General features: G+C 39.9%; 1 protein-coding gene across 13 annotated transcripts in view; it reads right to left on the minus strand.

Moving 5' to 3' along the window:
- Positions 1-845: 845 nt before the first annotated feature.
- The window catches only part of BCAS1 (brain enriched myelin associated protein 1), a 90,493-nt gene continuing 68,990 nt past the window's right edge, over positions 846-22,348 (minus strand). For 6 of the 13 annotated variants that reach the window (XM_065566043.1, XM_008172485.4, XM_042858356.2 and 3 more), the window contains 3 exons: positions 14,457-14,522; positions 8,713-8,964; positions 846-1,827 (listed from right to left, as the gene is read on the minus strand). In XM_065566043.1, the coding sequence (XP_065422115.1) occupies positions 1,753-1,827; positions 8,713-8,964; positions 14,457-14,522 (393 nt within the window). In that variant the 3' untranslated portion in view covers positions 846-1,752. The remainder of the gene's footprint in view (positions 1,828-8,712; positions 8,965-14,456; positions 14,523-22,348) is intronic. The other 7 variants (XM_042858358.2, XM_065566046.1, XM_065566041.1 and 4 more) reach the window with 2 other exon arrangements.

The following is a 22,348-nucleotide window of genomic DNA, read 5'->3' on the forward strand; positions in this document are numbered from 1 at the left end:
AAACTTTCCTATGTGAAGTGGAACAGTGAGAAAATGGGACGTTAACTTAAATCTGATCAACCTGGATATAACAGGACTGATTCTCCTGTCACTTACACTTGTGTAAATGAGAATTAACTCGTTGCAGTCAATGTTATAACACAGATGTAAAACCAATAAGCTGTGGATCAGGCCCAAGATCCATATAGTGGTTTTCTACAATTACTCTTGATTTATATCACTATATATGACATCAGATTAAAGGCCCATTGTGGTTGGGAGAAGAATAGACAGGGCTGAAATTATTAAAAGACCAATGTAGCTTTCTGATGCTGGCGCTAGTTTTGGTCATCGGTTGCAAGACTATGGGTTTGAGAGGTCCACTGAAGCATTATTTTCTACCTACAAAAGATCCTAATGAGAAAGACAGATCTCTTCACCTCTTCTTTCATAATACTAATCAGGAATATAGTTCTGTAGAGGCTACAGAATCCATCTACCTACAGTGATGATATCTGGAAAGGACCGAAGTTTGAAATCTGAATTCAGTTCTAATCGATTCTTGCACTGAGGGAGTATGACATATTTATTCCACAGCCAAGCATGGTGTGGATGTGTAATTTATCCTTGCTTCCATATCAATGATCAAAGAACAGGGACAACCTGAGTCCCTGTATAAAGATCTTCAGTTAAGGACTAAAAATTCAAATGATTATTTTTTTAAAAGGAAACACATTTGGTTGTATATTGATTATATGTATGATTTAATAATCTATCATTCAGATGCTACTATGCATTAAAATGTCAGTCCCACAGTTCCCTGTTTGAGTTAATATAAGGGTTTAATAAACCACAGAAATCTGAAATCATTTGTAAAATTTATTAACCCTGATTATTACAAGAGTTTAGTAAAGCAGGGAGAATTCTGGTCAGTCTTAGGGTTGCTTTTTATTAGGATTAATTACAGATATGAATGGAGATGAGTAACTGACAAAACAACTAAGGTTTTTATTTTTTCTAAATCTGAAAAACATTAACAACATAAGATTGTAGATACATCCTCTGAATTAGTATAGTGGAGATACTAGCGCCCCCTTGTGCTTATGAATAGTTTAAGTATTTGTATTTGTTATTCTACCTCACCAAGTCAAGGAAGAAACTGTGCTTTAAATCATTTCAAGCCTTTGCATTTTAGCCTTTTAATTTACATTAATAATATGCAGGCCAATCTGAAGCATAATCTTAAAACCACTGATTCTATTATACGGCAGACCTTGCTAATTACAGCATAATGACAAACTACATAAGGGTTGGTTGGTTGGTATTTACTTTTAAATATAAATTTTATCAAAATATGATTTTTTTTTTCATGACTGCTTTAAAGCTCTGTAGCTGAGAATTCTTTGTTCACTGCTTTGCCACAAAAATTGCATTCCTTTCATCACATGCACTTACTCTGCTATTCATCTTTTTCACTGCCACTTGCTGACCTCACCTATACTTCCTCTCACCCCCATAGACTTAAAAATCATTCACATGACCTCCCTTTAATTATAATATTACAGATTGTTTCTCAATGACCTTTACAGTTACTTACTAACATCTAATGAACAAATTCTGTAAATGATACACCTCAAATGTACACAAACATTGCCTTTAGCCTTCAGCATGGCCCTCTTTTGATGACGGCCATATAAAGGAAAATAATGAGACATCTTTACTGCAAGGGAGCTCATAGAGAGTGGCTGATTCTTCAGCAGCCAAGCATATTCATTACTTGGATTTTCCAGCAGGTAAAATAGACACTGGATCTGTTTGCACTTCAGCATCAGACATCCGTTTCGGCCCCTGGGGAAGAATATATAGAAATGTAAAAATAATTGAACAATGCTGAAGAACAATTACATCTGCAATTATGTTTTAGTTCTTTGCAAACAGACATTTCCATTGATGTTACTTCTCTTCTCCCCTCAATTCTCCTCCTTTAATCAATTTTTAATACTATTGAGAGCTGGAGCCACATCTGCACACTCCCCACAATGGGAGAAAAATGGTGCAAGCCACAACTATACCTAAACATGGTTGTTGCTCATTCTCTCTGGTTATTGTTTTCAGAGAACTGCACTAACCAACCATGCTATGTTATTGTGGTTCCAGAATAGTTCTCAATAAAATATCATTGTCCAAACTGGTTACTGCACCCATACTGGAGCCCTTCAAATGGGCTTAGGAGTTCTGCTCCCAGTTTAAAGGAACATTAAATGCCTTTACATATATAGGTATTTGAAAATGTCATAATGATCTTGCATTTGTAATACCCTGTCTACACTACAAACCCAACTGTTCCGGTAACCGTTCATGACACTCCTCTGTCCCGATTATAAGAAACATGGTTGAGTTGCAACAGCTCTAGTCACAACACAGACATGGCTCTGTCTTACATTAGGTGAAATTTTCCAAGCAGTTAAAGCCATTTTGTGAACCCAGTTTTAGGTGATTTGGGGTGTCCTGACCCATTTTTAGTCATCTTGAAACCAGCACAATAAATATAAATATGCAAAAATCAGTTGAATAATTCTGAAGGACAGGCGTCTTAAACAGTCTAAATCCAAACCCATGTCTAAACTACACAGCTAAACAGTTTTAAAATTTCATTTAGCTGAACCAGATTTAAAACCGGTTACAAGATTTTCTGCAGTAGACCAGTGCCATATGTTAGCTAGGCTTACGCAGCCATACCTACCATTCTGTCTAACTGTGTGTATTTAGTACATTATTGGAAAATCTAGACCTCTATCACTCACAACTTCAGCAGTGGGTCTATTGCCTGGAGAGGATGTGCACACAGGGTGGCACCAATAATGCACAGAGAATGGCACTCTGGGACATACAGTTTCACAGAGAAGTGGGAGAAAGGAGGACTAGCCAAACTAGTCTCACAAGCATGGTTAGGGAATCCTCCCCCTTGCTCGTGAAGCAACAGCAGATACTTTGACATTAATCCACGTGGCCATGGTAATGACCTGTTGGCTGCTGGCCATTTTATTTTTCTCGTTCTAAAAAATTGCAGCATAACACCCCTCCACCCTTAAAAGGCACCACCACCACATCAGTTGGCCAAAGAGGGCACTGTTTTATCCTGTGCAATCTATGTTGCCCCAGATGCAGGCAGGTGCGACTCCAGTGATTGGAACTGAGTTGCACCCGCTTACACCAAAGTTGAATTTGAACCACTGTGTCTAGAACTAGATGGCTTCTAACTGGTTATGCCCTGCAGGCAGCACAAGCTGTCTTTTTAAACGCATCGACATTGGTAGTTGACCGTAATTATAAATCAACAACACAAAACAAGCTAGTCATTCCAAACTGAGCCAGTGAAAAGAGTCTGAACATCTATTAAAAGATTTCCCAATGTTAGATGATTAGCTTGAAGTCTGTCAACTGTAACTGTGTCTGTGCAATGCATGACTACATTAACTTGAGAAATAAGATACTATTGTTTGCCCCATTTCCTATAAAAACTGCAAGCGGGAAGTGAACTCATTTTAACTAACTTAGCACACTTGCCAAATAGCATCATTTATTAATGTTCACCTATAGTGCATCCTGATCGCTGTGCCCATTTTCAAAGTGCCTTGCTAAATAAAACTGGAAGCTGGAAAGGATGCTGGCCTGTGATTCTTATTATCTAGAATTTTCAAGGCTCTTGTGTCTATGAAACAAAGTGTTGATACCTCTGTTTTAATAAGCAAGTTCCAGATCTGCCCTCAGATATATGGGTAGGCATGGTTCCCATTGGTCCAAACTCTGCTCTCAGTTATTCCTGTGCAACCCCTTTGAGGGCTAACCTGGAACACATTTAATTTGGATTGTATCTGTTCTAAGTGCGGGACAGGAATGTAGTGATATAACGGCAGTTCTGATTCAGAGCGCACTCAACAAAAGCATTGCCTCCATGCACACTGTACCGAAGATCCCGATTCAGATAGTTCCCGAGAATGTTTTCATGTGTGAAATACCCACAGTTTCCATTTATTTCATTTTGAGTTGTCCTATTTCTGAAAATCAGCCATTAATCTCGAGCTTTAGTAAATGTACATTTTCCTGATTCTCACTCTACCCTAAATTCCTTTGCATTTTATTACGTTGTGAATTCCTCTTTTGCTTATGTAACAGACACAGAATTGTGTAGCTTCTTTCAATGAAGTTCAGATAGTCAATGACCCTTGTTCTCTGACAGACCAATGCTATTGGTGCTGTAATTTTGTCTAATAGCATAATCTGTTCCACTAGTAGCTAGGAACAGATGCCTGATCTCAACATTCTAATCTAGTGCATCCCTGCACATTCCGTTCCCTTTATACTACTCTGTGAGCTGAGGGGTGAAAACATTATCTACTATCCTTTTCCAGAAGAATCAATGGTTTCAGGGCAGAGTGTTTTTTAAAACAGCTGGCCAGAATTAAAGGGACAATCCAGTGGACTTTGCCGATGAAAATGCACAATGGAGTATGGAGACAAGTAAGGTCTAGAGAACCTCCGTATCTGCTAAAATATCTTCTATCCCCATTTTATCAGTCCAGAGCTCAGCACTTTATCAGAGAAGCTGTTACCAGATTTCTGGACTGATACTTTGAATGGAGGATACTATGATTGGCTTATGTATAGTCTAATACTCTGAGTTTAACTATTACAATTTGTGGTGTGGACTTTGCCACTTATTTTGGTTTGGTCTCCTCAGAACTATCATTGTTGTATTGTAAAGTGTTGGTCTCTGGAAGGATTGAGGATTGACTTCCTTAGACATGGATAAAAAGTTGAGACATAAATGTATGAAGGAGTGGTAATATGCTGTCAAATATTTCAATCTGGGGAATACTTCTGTTTTAAATGCTGAATATTCTTCCTGATTGGAGAGGTCAAAACATCCATCTCCTCTGTGCAGCAAGATCTGGTAGTGGATTGGCTTTCCCAGTTGGAGAGCTAGCCAACTGGCCAGATAAACTATAAATCTAAAACCTTTCCACTATATATATACATATAAAAAGGAGTTATTCTGCTCACGAAAAAGGAAAGATACCAGAGTATGTTAGGGCTTTGTTAACGCAACAGAAAATGATGCACTGCATGGCCAAATTCATATCAGGCATGAGAAATACAAAGTAGCAAAGAAAAATATCTCAGAGAATCTCTCTTTCTATTCTCCCTTCACTTTACTTGCTTGTAGCAATATCCACCTCTCTTTCTCTGCACACAATCTCATCTCTCTTGCTGCAAAAGCCTTCTCTGCTCTGTGTCTGAGACATCCTCCTGCCTCACTGACTCTTATATAAAAACATATTCTCTTGTTTGCCTCCTAATCTCTTTGCAATTATTCTAATGCTGTAGCTATTTAAGGCCATGTCTACACTTACAAGCTTACAGCGGCACAACTGTACCAATACAGCTGTGCCACTGGAAGAGCGCTCATGTAGCCATGTTATGCCAATGGGAGAGAGCTCTCCTGTCAACATAATAAAACCAGCTCACCGAGAGGTGGTAGCTATGTCGGCGGGAGAGCGTCTCCCACTGACACAGTGCTGTGCACATGAGTGCTTATGCCAGCAAAATTTGTTGCTCAGGAAGGTGGTTTTTTTTACACTCATGAGCGACAAAAGTTTTGCTGACATAAGTGCTAGTGTAGACATGGCCTAGCTGTATGAAAAGTTTCTGGTGCAGCTTGTATGAATGACACAATACAAAATAAAGAACTATTGTCTACAAATACAGAACCCCTTTCTCACTCATTGACTTCACTGACAATTTTGACTAAGGCTACATCTTCACTACGGGGGGGGTGTCGATTTAAGATACGCAAATTCGCGTAGCTGAATTCGACGTATCGCAGCCGACTTACCCCGCTGTAGGGACGGCAGCAAAATCGACCTCTGCGGCTTCCCGTCGACGGCGCTTACTCCCACCTCCGCTGGTGGAGTAAGAGCGTCGATTCGGGGATCGATTGTCGCGTCCCGTCAGGACGCGATAAATCGATCCCCGAGAGGTCGATTTCTACCCGCCGATTCAGGCGGGTAGTGTAGACCCAGCCTAAGAAAAGACATTGGTATTTGGCCCACAGTATTTAATTTCTGCAGAATTCAAACCAAGCAATTCTCCATTATCTCTAGAAACAATAGAGGTAGTAAATATTTGCATGGTCAACTTGTAACCCATGTGAGGACGCCCTCTACTCAGTTCACATAAGAGGTTAACAAATCTACTACAGCTACCAGCTAAATCGTTTAGATCAAGCAATAAAAGCTCATGGTTTTACACCAGAAGATCCCAGGTTCAAACCCTGCTGTTGGCCAAAGTGGGATTGGTTACAAATATACATAATATGAGTCGAGTTTTCCAGACACGTGAGTACACTGTATGCTTGTCAGTCATGTGGTGCATACACACACATTTATATACTTGTGCATATTGGGGACTTGCACACAGATTTGGGAAAGTACACACGCACTCAGGAGCACGTGTCTAATAACTGGGACCAGTTTGTACAAGATACGAACAGTAGGTATAAACAAGGTCCTGCTTCTCCCAGAAGATGCTGAGCAACAGGACCTACCCTTGACTTCAGTGGGAGCTTCAGACAGTGCTTAATTTGTAATGAAAGAGGTACTGGGGCTCAAGCAATTTTTTACTTTAATAACTGATGCGGCAAGCACAGTGGTGCTGGGGCTATGAACTGCCAAGCCTAGAGGTGTTGGGGCTCAACCCTGGCAAGCCCCAGCACAAATTAAGCACTGGCTGCAGATGAATGGAAATCAATGGAAATTATTAGTACTTAGCATCCCTGAATATCTGGGGTGAAATTCTGGCTCCACTGATTTCAAAGGCAAAATCATCCCAGATTTTAAGAAGGCCAGGATTTCACTCAAGGCCTCTAAATGATACATATATGTTAAACAGGAAAAAAAATTGTAAGTGGCTTCATTATTATGAAGAGATCATGCAGAAAGAGTTAAGTTTCTTTCCTTCTCCTTCCCCAGCCAATATACAAATTTTTTGTAATGCAAATAGCACAGTGTAGGATAGATCACAATTCTGTGAAATGAATGTAAATCAAACACTCCTTATGATGTGGAAAAACATCTGCCACAAAATGAGTCATATTGTTCTGAACAACAGCTTAACTTTATAACCTAATGTTCTAAAAGGGCTAGTTTTCAAATCAGTGTCAATTTAAATTCTGTTCTACTTGCTTTTTCCTCTTCCGGGCAGTGGTGGTTGGCTCTGTTTTATTTTCTTTCCTAGTCACTTTATGAGCAGAGCCAGGGGGAAAAAAAGTTTTAAATAACCTCGCACAACCAGATTCATTACAGATAAGGTGGCCTCATCGTTTTGTGTTCTTCCCACCACTGGGTATTCTTGGCGATGTCCACTTGGGATGTAAAAAGATGTGGCTAGCCTTGGATGAGGGTTTGAAGTCAGGAGTGATCCCATAGCATGTTGTACTCAGTCTCTCTGTTGTGGTAGGGAGAGCGGAACAAGTTGTTTCCTGCCAATTGATTTTATGAAAAGCTACTAGAAAATGCTTGACTCCTCTGTTCCTGACATTGGTTGTTTAGAGAGAAGGCATCTTAACAGAGGCAAGTGGCTATCTGTAAACTAGCTTTTGCATTGCTCACCATGAGAGAGACAATGTCAGTGAGGTAATATCTTTTATTGGGCCAACTTCTGCTGCTGAAAGAGATGTTTTTGAGCTACAGAGAGCTCTTCTTCAGGTCTGGGAAATGTAATCAGAGTCTCCTAGCTAAATACAAGGTGGGACAGATTGTTAAGCATAAGGAGTTAACACATGTTGCAAGAGACTATTCACAATGAAGTGGGCAATGAACACCTCTGCAGTCATAGGACAAAGGAGGATTAGTAGACTGCAGATTGTTGTAATGAGACATAAAATCAGTGTCTCTGTTCATGACTTTTAATGTCTAGCAAAGTTATGAATTTTAGCTCCCATACTAAAACTGCACAGGTGTGGTGCAGCTTTTCTTTGAGGATGAAGACTGAGAGGTCAGATATGGAGAGTGATGGTTTTGTAAAAAGCGTTTACCCGCAGGTGATAGGGTATTTCTGTCTGATCATTTTTTTCTGTGTCAGTTCATTTGAGAGCTTAGTGATTGTCTGGTTTTACCCACATTGTCGTTCTTCGGGGGGACTTAATAAAAGATATTACCTCACCCACCTTGTCTCTCTCATATCCTGGGACCAACACAACTACAACAACCTTGCTCGCCAAGGCCTCACTAGATGGGTGAGAGAAGGGAAGCGGAAGGCGCCATACCCATTGTATACCCCGAACAAGCACTAGACTCGTTGGCATCCCCCAAGCTCATGAGAGTTCAGATGTTCAGTCAACAACATTTTCCCCAAAAATCTAAATTTCAGGGGTGTGAAATGCCACAAAATAAAGTGGCAAAGAAAAATCCACGCATGTGTTCCCAAGATATTTTCCACCTGCTCTAATGTTGATTGGCAGCTGTGTTCCCATTTTCCCCTGCCTCTGGCTGAAAATGTGCTGCCGTAAGGGCCTGATCCTGCAAGCTGCTCCATGTAAGTGAACTCCAGTGCCAGCCCATTGACGTTAATAGCATGTACCAGTGCAGGGGTCTGCTCACAGGAGGCAGCTTGCAGGGTCGTCATTTAAATCAGCGGAATCACGATTTAAAAGCAAAAGTTAATTTAACGTACTAAGCCCTTAAAAAAGCCTCCAAATGACTGTCTCTTCTCCATTTTCTTGAGGGGGGAGTCCTTCGCAGTGTCCCCTCCATTCTGGATTGAGTCGGTGGCTGTGGTTTGCTGTTCTCTGGAGTCTTGCTGATCTTGGGTTTCCTGTTTGCTCAGCTCTGTTGTAGACGTTTTGTCTTTTGAACTCTCCTTGCTCTTCTGGCCCACAGGTTCACTTTCCGTTGGGGCGACTGGCCTCTCTGTGGAGCCTGATGTCTAAAGCAGTTTCAAACAATGGTTATTTTTAGTGGAAAATATAAACATTTTGGCAGGAGGTTCATAAATATAGTAAAAATCAAAGGCCACCTCCAACATACAGAGCTTGGGCCTGATTCAGCAGCCTTTACTTAGGAGAGTAACCCCAATGAGACTGAGATCACTTATGTGAGTAAAGACTGAGGATCAGACCCTTTCTGCATAGCCTTTATTTTTATATATTTCGACAGTGAAGCTTCTTCAGCAGGCAGCGGCACGTGATTTAAAAAAAGAAAAGACCGTATATTTATAGATATAGAGAATTACATGCATGCTCTCACAGCTGCAAAGATATAACCGTCTCTGTATCCCAAGCTGCAAAGTCACCATAGAAGCTTGAAAGTGCAAGGGAAGGAGCGATAAAGACAGGTAGCAGGGCACATAAAGCAGAGGTAAAAATATCCCGTCTATAAAATTACAATACTCCACCAGGTGATTAACAAGCCATGATTTGGCCAAGGAAGTCCAGTGCCATAGAAAATGCTGCATGGAATTGCAAAAGGAGACACTGTGAATTCCTTAAAACACAAACAACATTACAGAGCAGACAAATACAGTGAAGGTAAGAACTCAAATTGAGAAAACAAGTAGATAGGGTCAAAGTTCACAAATCAAGATTCAGATTTGAAGAACAAATAAAATAACATGATGATTCTGTCAGTTTCTGTGGTTGTAGATTACTGGTTACATCTGTGCTAAAACATTTGCTTGCAAATGGGAATTTCTTTTTGCATCATACAAGACTTGTCAAAACTATATTGACTTATATATTCAGTTAAAAAGAATCATGGTAGTGGAGCCTACAAATTAGACATATTTAGGCCATCTGCAAATTTGGCCCTTGCAGCCTGAAGATGCTCCCATGGTTTAACAAATTGCAGTGTTGCCAACTCTTCTGATTTTATTGTGAGTCTCATAGTAGTGGTTGATTTTCTTAAAGCTCCATATCCTGGAATCATGTGATTACAGGAGAATATCAGCTTTCATTAAAAACAAAGTAAGTCTTTAGCTATCATGGTTACAGAGAAACTTCGAAGTATAAACTCTAAAGCAGGGGTAGGCAATCTATGGCACGCGTGCCGAAGGCGGCACGTGAGCTGATTTTCAGTGGCACTCACTCACACTGTCCGGGTCCTGGCCACCAGTCTGGGGGGCTCTGCATTTTAATTTAATTTTAAATGAAGCTTCTTAAACATTTTAAAAACCTTATTTACTTTGCATACAACAATAGTTTAGTTATATATTGTAGACTTATAGAAAGAAACCTTCTAAAAACATTAAAGTGTATTACTGGCACGCGAAACCTTAAATTAGACTGAATAAATGAAGACTCGGCACACCACTTCTGAAAGGTTGCCGACCCCTCCTCTAAAGGCTCAAAAACCAGGAGACAAAGAAAAAGAACTCCAAATCTATTATTAAAAAAACCAACCCTCATGATTTTTAAGCTCATCACATAATTTTGGGGCCTGATTTATGATTTTTGAATTCCTGGGGTTGGCAATACTACAACTGGTCAATTTCACATAAGTCCCTCTTTCCTTTTCATTATAGAATCATAGGGTTCGAAGGGACCACAAGGCTCATTTAGTCTAACTCCCTGCCAAGACTGCAGAATTTGTTGTGCCTAAACTATCCAAGACAGATGGCTATCCAGCTTTCTTTTGAAAACCTCCAGTGAAGGAGCATCGACAACCTCGTTAGGCAGTCCATTTCATTGTCCTACTGTTCTTACAGTTAGGAAGTCTTTTCTGAGATTTAATCTAAGGCTATGTCTACACTAGCATGTTTGTCAATAAAACTTTTGATGGTCAGGGATGTGGAAAAAAAGACACCTCGCCCCCCTGACCGAAATAACTTTCACCGACAAAAGTGCCTGTATGGACAGCGCTGTCGGTGGGAGACGCTCTCCCACTGACATAGCTACCGTTGCTCATTGGGAGTGGTTTAATTAACCCGACAGGAGAGCTCTCTCCCGGCAGCATAGAGCAGCTACATGGGACACCTTACAACAGCACAGCTGCAGTGGTACAGCTGTGCCGCTGTAAGGTCTGTAGTGTAGACAGAGCCTAAATCTGCTATGGTGTAGTTTGAACCCATTGCCTCTTGTCCTGCCCTCTGTGACAAGAGAGAACTTTTCTCCATTTTTTAAGGCAGCCTTCCAAGTATTTGTCCTCCCTTAATCTCCAAACTAAACATACCCAGTTCCTTCAGCCTTTGCTTATATAGCTTGCAGTCCATCCCTTTGATCATCTTCGTTACTCGCCTCTGGCTCTGTTCCAGTTTCTCTACATCCTTGCTATATATGTACTGCTCACACCAAAATCTTGCAGGTCAGAGAACCTTTGATTCTATATCCATGCCAATTCCCCTGCTGTTTAAGATTGAACAACTTAATTCCTTGACTAAGGCTACGTCTACACTACAGCCTATGTCAGCATAACTTATGTCACACAGTGGTGTGAAATCCCCCCCACTCCCCCAGCAACATAAGTTATAAAGACATAAGCACTCATGTGCACAGCGCTATGTCACAACACAGCTTCTGCTGCTGGCGAAGGTGGTTTTATGATGCTGACGGGAGAGGTCTCTCCTGTCAGCATAGAGAGTCGAGTCTTCACCAGACGCGCTGCAGCTGCACCTGTATTGGTACAGCTGCGCTGCTGCAGTGCTGTACTTATAGACAGGGCCTCAGTTATAATATTGTCTTTATTTTCAACTGTGAACCCTTGTTCCTTTTCTTTTGGGGAGGTAGTATGTCTGTGTATTGCTTGCTTGTATATTGATTTCTCAACCTTTATATAAAATCAAACCTATATCATTTCTCTGGAATTCCCTCATTCTGCTGTGGCACATAAGACGACCCATCAAATTTGGAGTTATAATCGGGTTTATAATGCGGTTTCAGCAACGGCATTATACACCATACTGAGGCTAGCTGTGTCTCTTAGGAAAAAAGAATATTCTTAAGGCAAACTCAGAGCTATTCAGCAACTGCCGGATTTATCTACACCGACACTGTATCTTGTAAATAATTGCATATGGGGTAAAAGAGCTGATTTTTATGTGTTCTGTGGGCACCCAAAACTTACAAATCGGGTTTCTGGGGGTGCAAAGAATGCAAGGAAAAGTGCTGCATAAAACCAAATTTAATTCTGTCTATCCTTATTCTGACTAATTTCCATGTCAAACAAGAAGCACTCATTTGCTCGCCTCCTGCTTTGTTTGACAAGATACTTGTCCCTCTTATTTGCCATAGATTGCTTTTTGAAATGTCACTATTTAGTGGATTCGCAGACCTGCATGAACAACTAGAAATAATCAAAGTACAAAGATTCCTGCACTACAACATGGGATGTGTCTGAGGTCATGTCCACCCTACAGGTATATAATGGTATAATTGCTTCCATCATTGTAGGAATTCCACCTCCCCAAGTGATGGTAGATAGGTTAATAGAAGCATTTTTCCATCAACCGAGCTGCATCTATATCAGGATTAGGTCAGCATTGCTAGAACAGTCAATGGTGTGGATTTTTCCACGCACATGAGCACCACGGCTATGTTGACTTAAGTTTTAAGTGCAGACTAGGACTAAGTTCCAAGATGTGAGGACAGAGTCTAGCCCTGATAAACACCCTATGAAATCAATGGGATCATACAGGTTGTAAAGTTAGGGCAGATTCTGTCCTATCATGTTTATTCAATTGTGTGAGTTCCTGATAGTTATTGTAGTTTTTCAGGCCAAATCCAAACTGGCTTCAATGGGACTGTTCTGATAAATGTAGCAAGCAGATTTTGGCCTTTGATGTTACTCAGAAAAAACACTTTAAACAATATCGGTAATATTTTTTTCAGACAAAGCAGAAAACAATCAGATAATCTCTTTGAGATGTTTCATATTAATCTTGAAAGGCAGGAAATTGACACATTTAATATTGATGGGAGTGACATCAGGAAATACAAACTGAAACCTATGAATAATGAACCATGTTAATGTTTCTCATTTTAAAGGTTGATCTGCATCTGACAAACTGCATTACCTCTTTTGGAGTTAATTTACTCCCACGGAAAAAAGTAATAAAAAAGATTAACAGGATAGTATTTTTCCTGTCATGTTTTACTAAGGCTTGATCCAAAGATTTTGAAGTCAGTAGAAAGCTTCCTGCTGACTTCATCGAGCCCTGGATCTGTCCCCTAATGCAGTTATTTCACATACAACATGTCAGTAATGAAGAGAGAAATGGAATCAGAGCATTCCAAGAAAAGCTACAAAAGATAAATTAAGGCAGTTGTTTGATACACTAGCATAACCAGTTAAAAACAGGCAAAACAATTAAAATAAAGTGAACAATGGACTGATTCTCCTCAGTGCAAGTGAGAGGAGAATCAGGCCCAATACATACATGTTTTTTCTAGAAATATGGTAGGTAATTGGTAGCAACTGACAATTTAAAAAAAAAAAAAAGGAAAAGAAAAAGAAAAAAGTATAGACTATGAGCCCAGGACGATAGTCATCTGAGAAGTCTCATTGTAAGTAAAGAATTGTTAGCTTATAAGAGTAAAGATTTCAGAATCAGACCTTGTATCTTCTGTGATCTCTATAAGAGAACCATCAGCTAAGATTAGCTTAAACTATCAGCGGATGTTACACAACAGAAAAACACTTTCCAGATGATAAAAATGAGAATGAAGAAAGAAGGTCTGATAGGTCAATTTTCATCACAGCTTTAATTTTGCTACTGAGTTACAGAAAACCATAACAGTCCATACGTGGCCAGATCTTTAGCTAGTGTCAGTTGATTTAGCTCCAGTGACTTAAATGGAGGTCTGCTGATTTGCACCAGCCGAGGATCTGGCTCATAGTAAAGATCACAGCTTTTGAATTTCTACTAGAAAAGTCAGTGATTTTATAAAGAAATCTTGGCACAATAAGGAATATAAAGGGACACGATTGGGTAGTTTTGGCTCATGCTTTAGGTTTTGTTTAAAGAAAAACAAAACAAAGAAATGTTTTCCTGATTTTTGTTAAATTTCAGTGAAAGTTTTTACTTTAAATTTAACTCTTCTTCCATAGTGTTTGTTGGGAAATAATCTCTCTCCAATAGTGCATGTGATGCTCTAGAAAATAACCGACTCAAAAGATATCTGGTTAATTTCACTGTCCAAGGTGATTGAAGTGCAAAAGTAAACAAATAGCATAAAGGCTGTAAAGGAAAATAGATTATAAAAATTGGTTCATTTTACTAATTATTATGAAAATGAAAAACATGAATTTTTTTTTAACCTTCATTCATCCTTATTAAGCAACAACGAATGGAAGAAATTCCATGGACATGATACCATCTTTTTACAATCCGTGATTTTTTGTACTAAAAAGCCAATCAGATAATTAAGTGGGAAATAAGCTACAGTGAAACCCATCACCAAGAGATGAATAAATCCAAACACTTACTTGGTGACTGGGGTCTGGCCCATTTACCTCTTCTGAGCTGGTAGCCCCTCCATCATTTTTGACTGACTAAAATAACAAAGGAATATAGGTCTTCCACGCTTTAAGCATAGATTCAATATTAAATCAAAAGTCTAAAGGCTTCATTTAAGCACATCATTCCTAACAGTGTAAACGCAAAACAAAACCATCACATCTCAAACTGTCTGCAAACACTATTGAAATGGGTCTCCTTCGATGACTGTATCATTGTATTTCAATGCAGCACTGTAGGCTTTTGGAAGGCAATTTTCCTGTTGAGGGCTGTACAATATGAACAGCGTCTCACTGGACTGATGATTGTGCAGTATGATGAGTGGGATGGATGGTGCTATCATCCCTGCCATCAAAGTTAACTAGGGATGTGATTCTGGCTCACCGCTCTGAGACAACTCGCCTTATAGGATTATCCTCTTGAGAGGTTGTACTTGTACTTTATTTCTACATATGTGCTTAAAGCTGCGGTTGACAATTAAAACCTGTTGAGATTTGCACATTTTCACCATTGCTCTACATTTCCCACCCCAAATTACATATTTTGTTTTATGCCTTAACTCTCAAAGGAGCGTGTGCATATAGGCAACAACCTTTCTTGGCCTCAGCTCTTCTTGGCCAGAATAATCAAAGTAGACCCTGAGGCTGTAGCACAGGCAAGGTGTTCAAAGTAAACCTTGACTCTGAATTACATTTTAAAAGAATGATCCGATGTCCCCATATTTTTATATAATATATAATTAGTTTTATGGATGGATATGACAAAAGGATTAATTAAAATTTGGGTTAGGTTTTAGGTTGGAATTAATACTTAAAAAAATTACTAGAACAATGTAAAAATAGGTCAAAGTGTCTGATTGGGTTCTGTTTCCAATAATATAACATGGTATTCTGTTGCGATTTGTTTAGCCATGGAGTATTAAAGCATAAAGTGAACCCCAGTATTTCAAAGTTCCCGAGCTTGAATGTCATTTTTCATTGCATAAGTGCAATGAAAACAATGAAAGGATGTGACTTTTGCTCTAAAGATAGACTAAGCGGATTTGTGGTTTTCTGCAGCTTGTAGATTTATCACTTGCAATACAACATTATCAGCTCAATCCTGAGTGCAATCTCGTAGCAAATATCTCTTTTTGGTGTATGATTCTTTTCTTTTCTCTCTAGCTGTTGAAAATCAATACTAAATAGGAGTTTGTTCCAAAGCTAAAGATTTTAAAGGGGTTTATTATGGGTAACCAAATTTGGGGAAGGCATTATTCTTTTAGGAACATGTCTTGGCTTGGTTGATCAATTACCTAGTTATATTAACGATGGTTGTTACCTGTGGGAAAGGTTGAAGAAATGGGAGAGAGGAAGCACTGTGTGATCTTTGTTACATTACAGGTTAGTACCCTAGTCTATGGTGTATGATGACTGTATAGCGATAAGATCGAGTTTGCATTTCTATTTCAGTGACTCTTATTCATATATGTTTAAGATGAATTTTAACAATAAGTTTACCAAAATAGGAGCCACTCTACTGCCTTTTATACATAGGAAAGAAGAATAACTTTAACAAACCTTCAGTAATCTCTCAGAATTCAAACTACTAATTATCAGTGGAGCATAGTTAACTATGGGCTAAATCAGTGGTGGGCAACCTGCAGCCCGCGGGCCCCACACGGCCCGTCAGGATAATCTGCTGGCGGGCTGCAAGACAGTTTGTCGACATTGACTATCGGCAGGCACAGCCACCCGCAGCTCCCAGTGGCTGCAGTTTGCTGATCCTGGCCAATGGGAGCTGCGGGAAGCGGAGTGGGCTGTAGGCCACAGGTTGCCCACCAAAATCCTACAATCCTTACCCAGGGAAAATTCCCATTTGTTTCAATGGAAGTTTTTCCTGAAGACCTCACCCTAACTAAGTGCTCTTTTCTTGTGTCCCACTTTAACCAATTTAAGGTTGCTATTGATGGGCTTTTGAAAGTGTTTCCATGACAAGGAAGGCGGGTCAACATGACAAGATAGTGGACAGGGTGGGGACAGGGAACAGCTTTGCTAAATACAGGCTACACTTTTGTGAGTAATGACTGTCAGAATTGGGTCAGTGTAAAATACCTATATCTATACTTAAGAGGAAGCTGTTACTAAGGACTTGTCTACATTGGGAAATTGACTGGTATAGTTATTCCGGAATAACTCCCCACATGAGCACTCCATTCTGAAACAAAATGTGACTTTATTCCAGAATAATTACTTTGCTTCTGAAGCAGATTAATAATTCTGGAATAAAATCACTTTTCTATTTCAGAATAATGTCCACATGGGGGAGTTATTCCAGAATATCTAAATTATACCAGAATAGCTATAGCAGAATAGTTTTTCTGGAATAGGTAAGAACGTAAGAACATCATAACTGCCATACTGGGTCAGACCAAAGGTCTATCTAGCCCAGTACCCTGTCTTCCAACAGTGGTCAATGCCAGGTGCCCCAGAGGGAATGAACAGAACAGGTAATCATCAAGTGATCCATCCCCTGTTACCCATTCCCAGCTTCTAGCAAACAGAGGCTAGGGACACCTTCCCTGCCCATCCTGGCTAATAGTCATTGAGGTATGCCAGTCCATTTCCCCCACATAGACAAGAACTCAATCCCAGCTTTTCCATTGACCTCAGGTTTATAGCTCCACTCATTGTGGTCAGAGAAAAGAGAGAAATTTTATACTGTTCAAAAGTTTCCTCATAATATCTGCAGATATTCATGGCATATGATACATACTTGTTTTGATCAATTAAGCCTGAGTAGCGGGACAGGATTTTGCATCCATGCTTGATTACAGATGTGGCCTATAGTTCAAGCAAAATAATGCTGACATTCCTTTATGTTTAATATTGTTATAAGGGGTTGGAGTGAGTCAGTACTTGGTGATGCATCCTACCAGCCCTTCCCTAGTGACTCCAGTAGGTGTTGTTGTATTTACTCTACATAACAAGGTTTTAGGATTGGCTCTCTCTGAGTCACTCTGAAGGTTAAAATGTGTGAGTTAGTGTGGAATGATGGAACAGCTATAAGCATGGTTGAGAAGCACTTTTCGCTCAGAATATCACCAGATTGAATCATAACTGGGTTTCATGGTCTGTTACTGTCCAATGTTTAGTTCTCAGACATTTATATTTCACAAATTACATCTGTGTGATGTACAGGTATGGTGTACAGCTACGCCATGCTAAGAGTCCAAGACCATTATGATATCAGAGGTAACTCAACCGAACACCACCCTTTCTCTATAGCTAATTTGCATGCAACAATTTCATTGGTTGTATGAGGGAGACTGTACAGCTGGGGGCCCAATTGCCACTCATACAAACCAACATAAATCTGCCAGCACAACCCCTCTGCGGGACACACCATCACAACCAACCACACAGCAACACAATAACCCCAAACACATATAGTCCCTCATGGCAGCACACACTTCTTATCCACCACCCACACAAATCCGTACAACTCTCCCAGCACAATACAACACAATTAGCACACACAACCCCAAACATTATTCTGAGGGCTAGAATGTCTTTTGAGTCAGTGTGAAGCAATGGAAACAGCAACAAGCATGGCTGAGCGCTCTTTTTGTTCAGAATATCATCAGGTTCAATCATCGCTGCAGTCTTCTACTGTCCAGTTTTTAAGTTGCCAGCTGTTTTCAGCTTTTTTATTATCTATGACATTATGAATTACTCCGAGTTACAGTATTTCATTAAAAAAAAAAAACCCACACATTTCTAGCCCTTACAGTTCTAAATGTCAAGAATGTTAGCCATACTGATGCTCATAATTTTAGCCGAAAAGCCCAACTACTATGGACTTGTAACTGAGGGTTATGCTCTTGGCAAAACTTGGTTTGAGTAGAGTAGCACCACGTCCCCTTGTCCCCCACTCTGCCCCCTGACTGTTATTACAGTCTTCTCACTCATGGTGAATTGAGGGAGAATGGATTCCTTGGGATTGGAATCATATGATTGCAGGGGAACCTGTCTCAGTCAAAAGCAGGACAGCAGATGGACCAGAGTTGTTCTGCCTATACTCTCTTGTATAAAAGAATAATCAAGAACTCAGGAATAGAAGAAAGACAACACTTCATCCAGAGCAGAAACCTGACAGGAAGAGTCTAGTCTAGGAGAAAGAGGAACAGTTCACCCAGATAGTCCAAAAAGTTTTGTTCTATTCAGGCCTTGGTTAGCTTTGATCAACCTTTGCCCTCACTATATCGGATAAACCTCTCCTCTCCTTGCTCAGCTGAGAGGCCGTAAGAATATTTTCACTGTCTAATATCCTGTGGACCATAGATGACAGAACATGCGGTCCAGGGCATTTCTCAATAGGCACACAGGAAATAATAACTTGTTCCATTTCCTCTGTGGAAATCTAATCTATGAATTATAAAAAAATAGGGACCTCCTTCTGTCAAAGGTAAACTATATAAATCTTCGTCAAATAGCCTAAGGCTCTAACTTCTCTCTTGTGTTTCACTAAGGAGAGAGCTCTTCTGCTCAACCAAAATGGTAGAAGCAACACTAAAACTGCTGTAGGCTCTGAACATCTCAAAACCAGATTTTTGCCTCCAATGAAAAAAGAACAAATTCCACCGTTCTTGCATATAACTGGTTCATTTTGAATAATCTTTGGATGGCCATTGGTTTTTGTCCTCACGCTGCCAAATTGCTCCAGACTCAGGACCCCCATTTGTGAAAAGTCCACCAGGGAAATTATTGTTATGGGAAGTGACTGCTACCTCCATGCTGATGGGGAGGCCCACACTGCCCAAAAGTGAATTGCAGAAACTGGAAAGGGGTCATGCCCATGGTGCATGGCATGTACTGATCCCTTGCAGTAGCTTCTCCCAACAGGTTTCATACAATCCTGGAAGTCTATGGTGACAATACTGACTGCCCGCTCCCTTGCTAAGAATCCTTCTCTGGGTGCAGGGGGATTAGTTGGCACTTGGTTGAATCCAGGATCTTTGATTTTTCTTTCAAAAGTAATAATTCTCCACAACTGCTCCCTTTTAATGGGGGAAGAGGAACTGATAAATCGCTCCTCCATCTGGAACATACTTTACCGACAGAGGAAGGTGTTAGAATCCCTATAAAGATTCCAGTTATGGAATAACCCATCGTAGGCTAGTGCTTGGTTGGCTTGTATCTATCTAGGTCCATATAGAGCCCCTGTCACCATAATATCGGAATACCTTACAAACAATCCTTGCAGCACCCCACCAGTTGGGGATAATATTATCCCCATTTTACAGATAGGGAACCACGGCACAGAGAGATTAAGTGGCTTGTCTAAAGTCACACAGGAAATCTGTGGCAGAGCCAGAAATGAACCTAGATATACTGAATCCTAGTCCATAGCCTTAAATAGAAGACCGTCCTTCTCTTAAGCTTCAAGATTAACATCTCTTTTTGTTTTTTGGGGTAATATAATTGTGGATGTTCTCATTATCCATATAAATATGTGCTCTGGTTTTGAATCATGCTGAACGCTTGGCCCTGATGAGATCTTGTAGCAGAGAGTTCTACTGGCAAATTATTCATTCATTTATATAATATATATAGAGTATTTCCTTTTGAATAATTCTTAATATTGCTGCTTTTCATTTTTATTGACGGCCCCCTTGTTCACCTACCTCAGAAAATAGAAGTGAAGGATCCCTTTACTTTTCTGACTCATCAGGTTAACCTGAAGGTGTCAAATGAAACACAACATAGACAAAATCTTGTATATTTGTAGCCATTGGGGAAGTGAGAGCCTTTTGGATCCCCTTCCACAAGCAAAGGGGAAAAAATAGAAACCCAGGTAATCAATTTAAAATTAAGACAGTTCCTACTTCAGGAACTTCAATAATTGTAATGATACATCTATTGCCTAAAGGAATATAACAGCAGCTAAGCTAGAGATAAACCAAACAAATAAAATGCTATTAAAAGTCCCAGCCAAGAAACTTGTGGCCATGCAACCATGAGGCCCTGCAACATTCCATTCCACATACAAACTCCCTTTGTAATAATCATTTAAGTATCAGAGGCCTTGAATAAATATTTGTTAAGATACTATCTTTTAAGGATTTATTGCCTGTTTTACCCTTGACGAGGGAACAGGAGATTTTTCTAAGGAAGTGTCAGATGAGTTGGTGGCCTGTATAGAGTGTGTGGCACATCTTGTACAGCTGAGAGTATTTCTTTTAGTCATTTTTCACAGCTCCAGTAGCCTCCTTGCCACAGTGTCACATGTTATGACTCTTCAGGTGTAGTATCAGGAAGCACATTTTGAAACAGGTTGGGTTTTCTCCTATTTTGTAGGTGAGAGTTTTATAAAACAGATCTAAACACATACGTCAGTGCTTTAGCTTTGCAGCTTTAGGTAGCAGGTGCTAAGGATTAAACTCATCACCCACACGTAGGAGACATATACTGTAGGCAGCGGTGAAAAGTTGAAAGGTACAATCCAAGCACTGTGGGCCTGATTGTTCAGTCAGACACCCCATAGTGTCCCTCCCAGGGAGACGTACAGATGAAATTGAATAGCTTTTGAGTGGAAATTACAGCTACTAGCACAGGTCCCCATAGTACCCAGCTGTTCTGTGCAAAGAGATTCCCCACCACACACATCTCACATCTCTGTACAGTACCAAGCACAACTGGAGCACAGGAACTTCTCCCTCCATGTGATTCCCTGCAGTGGAAGATCATGCAAGGGGAGCAGGATGAGGTGGAGAGACATGAAGCTATACTTACCCAGCTCTAGACAACAGCTGGGGAATCCTAAACACTTCCTACATATTTAAGCATGTGATTATTAGTCGAAAAATATTAGGAAAGTTTGTTATTCATCATTTGTTACCCTTCTGCTTTTAAAAACTTTCATCCAGTTAGAGAGCAGAAAATAACACCATGCAACTTAGGTGACCAATCACACATCAAATAATATGCTTACTCAATATCTAGTATTCTAGGCAAGCAGATGGATAGTATCCAATAAAGTGAAAATCATTCAGTGAAATTATTTGGTACATACTTCAAGAACAACAAAGGAAATCAGGGTCTGTTTGGGAATGATTGGATACACCAAAATGAGCTAAATCAACAATAAACAGTTCAAAATGCTGTAGGTTCAGTTATGCAATTAATACAATTCTATTTCCAGCATGGAGGGGATATTTGTCGTCTTCTTAGTTCCTTGTTTTTATTCCTTAACAATGAGGATAACATATCAGCTTCTTCCTCTTTTAAAGAAGCAGAAAACAGAGAAGCTGAGCCAAGACCAACTCCTTGCTCCGATTAGAGCAGTGTTACATCTAGTGCTTTTTAACAGAGTCTTGTTTGTTTTGCCATGGTGACTTAAGCTGTGCGTGGAACAGAGCTTTATATTTAACCAGTGCGACTTTTTAAATTTTTCAGTAGGGGAGGTGTTTTGAAGTTATGGTTATCTCAGAATTGAAGCCTGATGCACATGGCTGCTGACTCGTATGGCCTGCTTTCCTAACGAGTTAGGCAGGCATTCATTTACAAGCTTACATGATCAATCGGGTGACACATTTTTATGTGCAATTACCAAATGTCCATATGCAAACAAAGATTTGAGGCTGGAGCTGGATTTAAAAAAAAAAAAAGACCCAGTGTTAAGTGTCCAGTTCCCTTTGAAATTAAATGGCTGTTGGGTGCCTAACTCCTTTAGATACTTTAGAATATCTGAAACTAGATCCTAATTGTATTGCTAATCTGTATGGTGTGCTGGATGCCTTCCATTCAGTCTACATGGGGAAGCAATTAAATCCCTCTTTGTTCAGTGTGTGACAGTGGAAACAGGGAGTTTGATTGGATTG

This window comes from Chrysemys picta, chromosome 13, assembly GCF_011386835.1.
Source record: "Chrysemys picta bellii isolate R12L10 chromosome 13, ASM1138683v2, whole genome shotgun sequence".
NCBI classification, from domain to species: domain Eukaryota; kingdom Metazoa; phylum Chordata; order Testudines; family Emydidae; genus Chrysemys; species Chrysemys picta.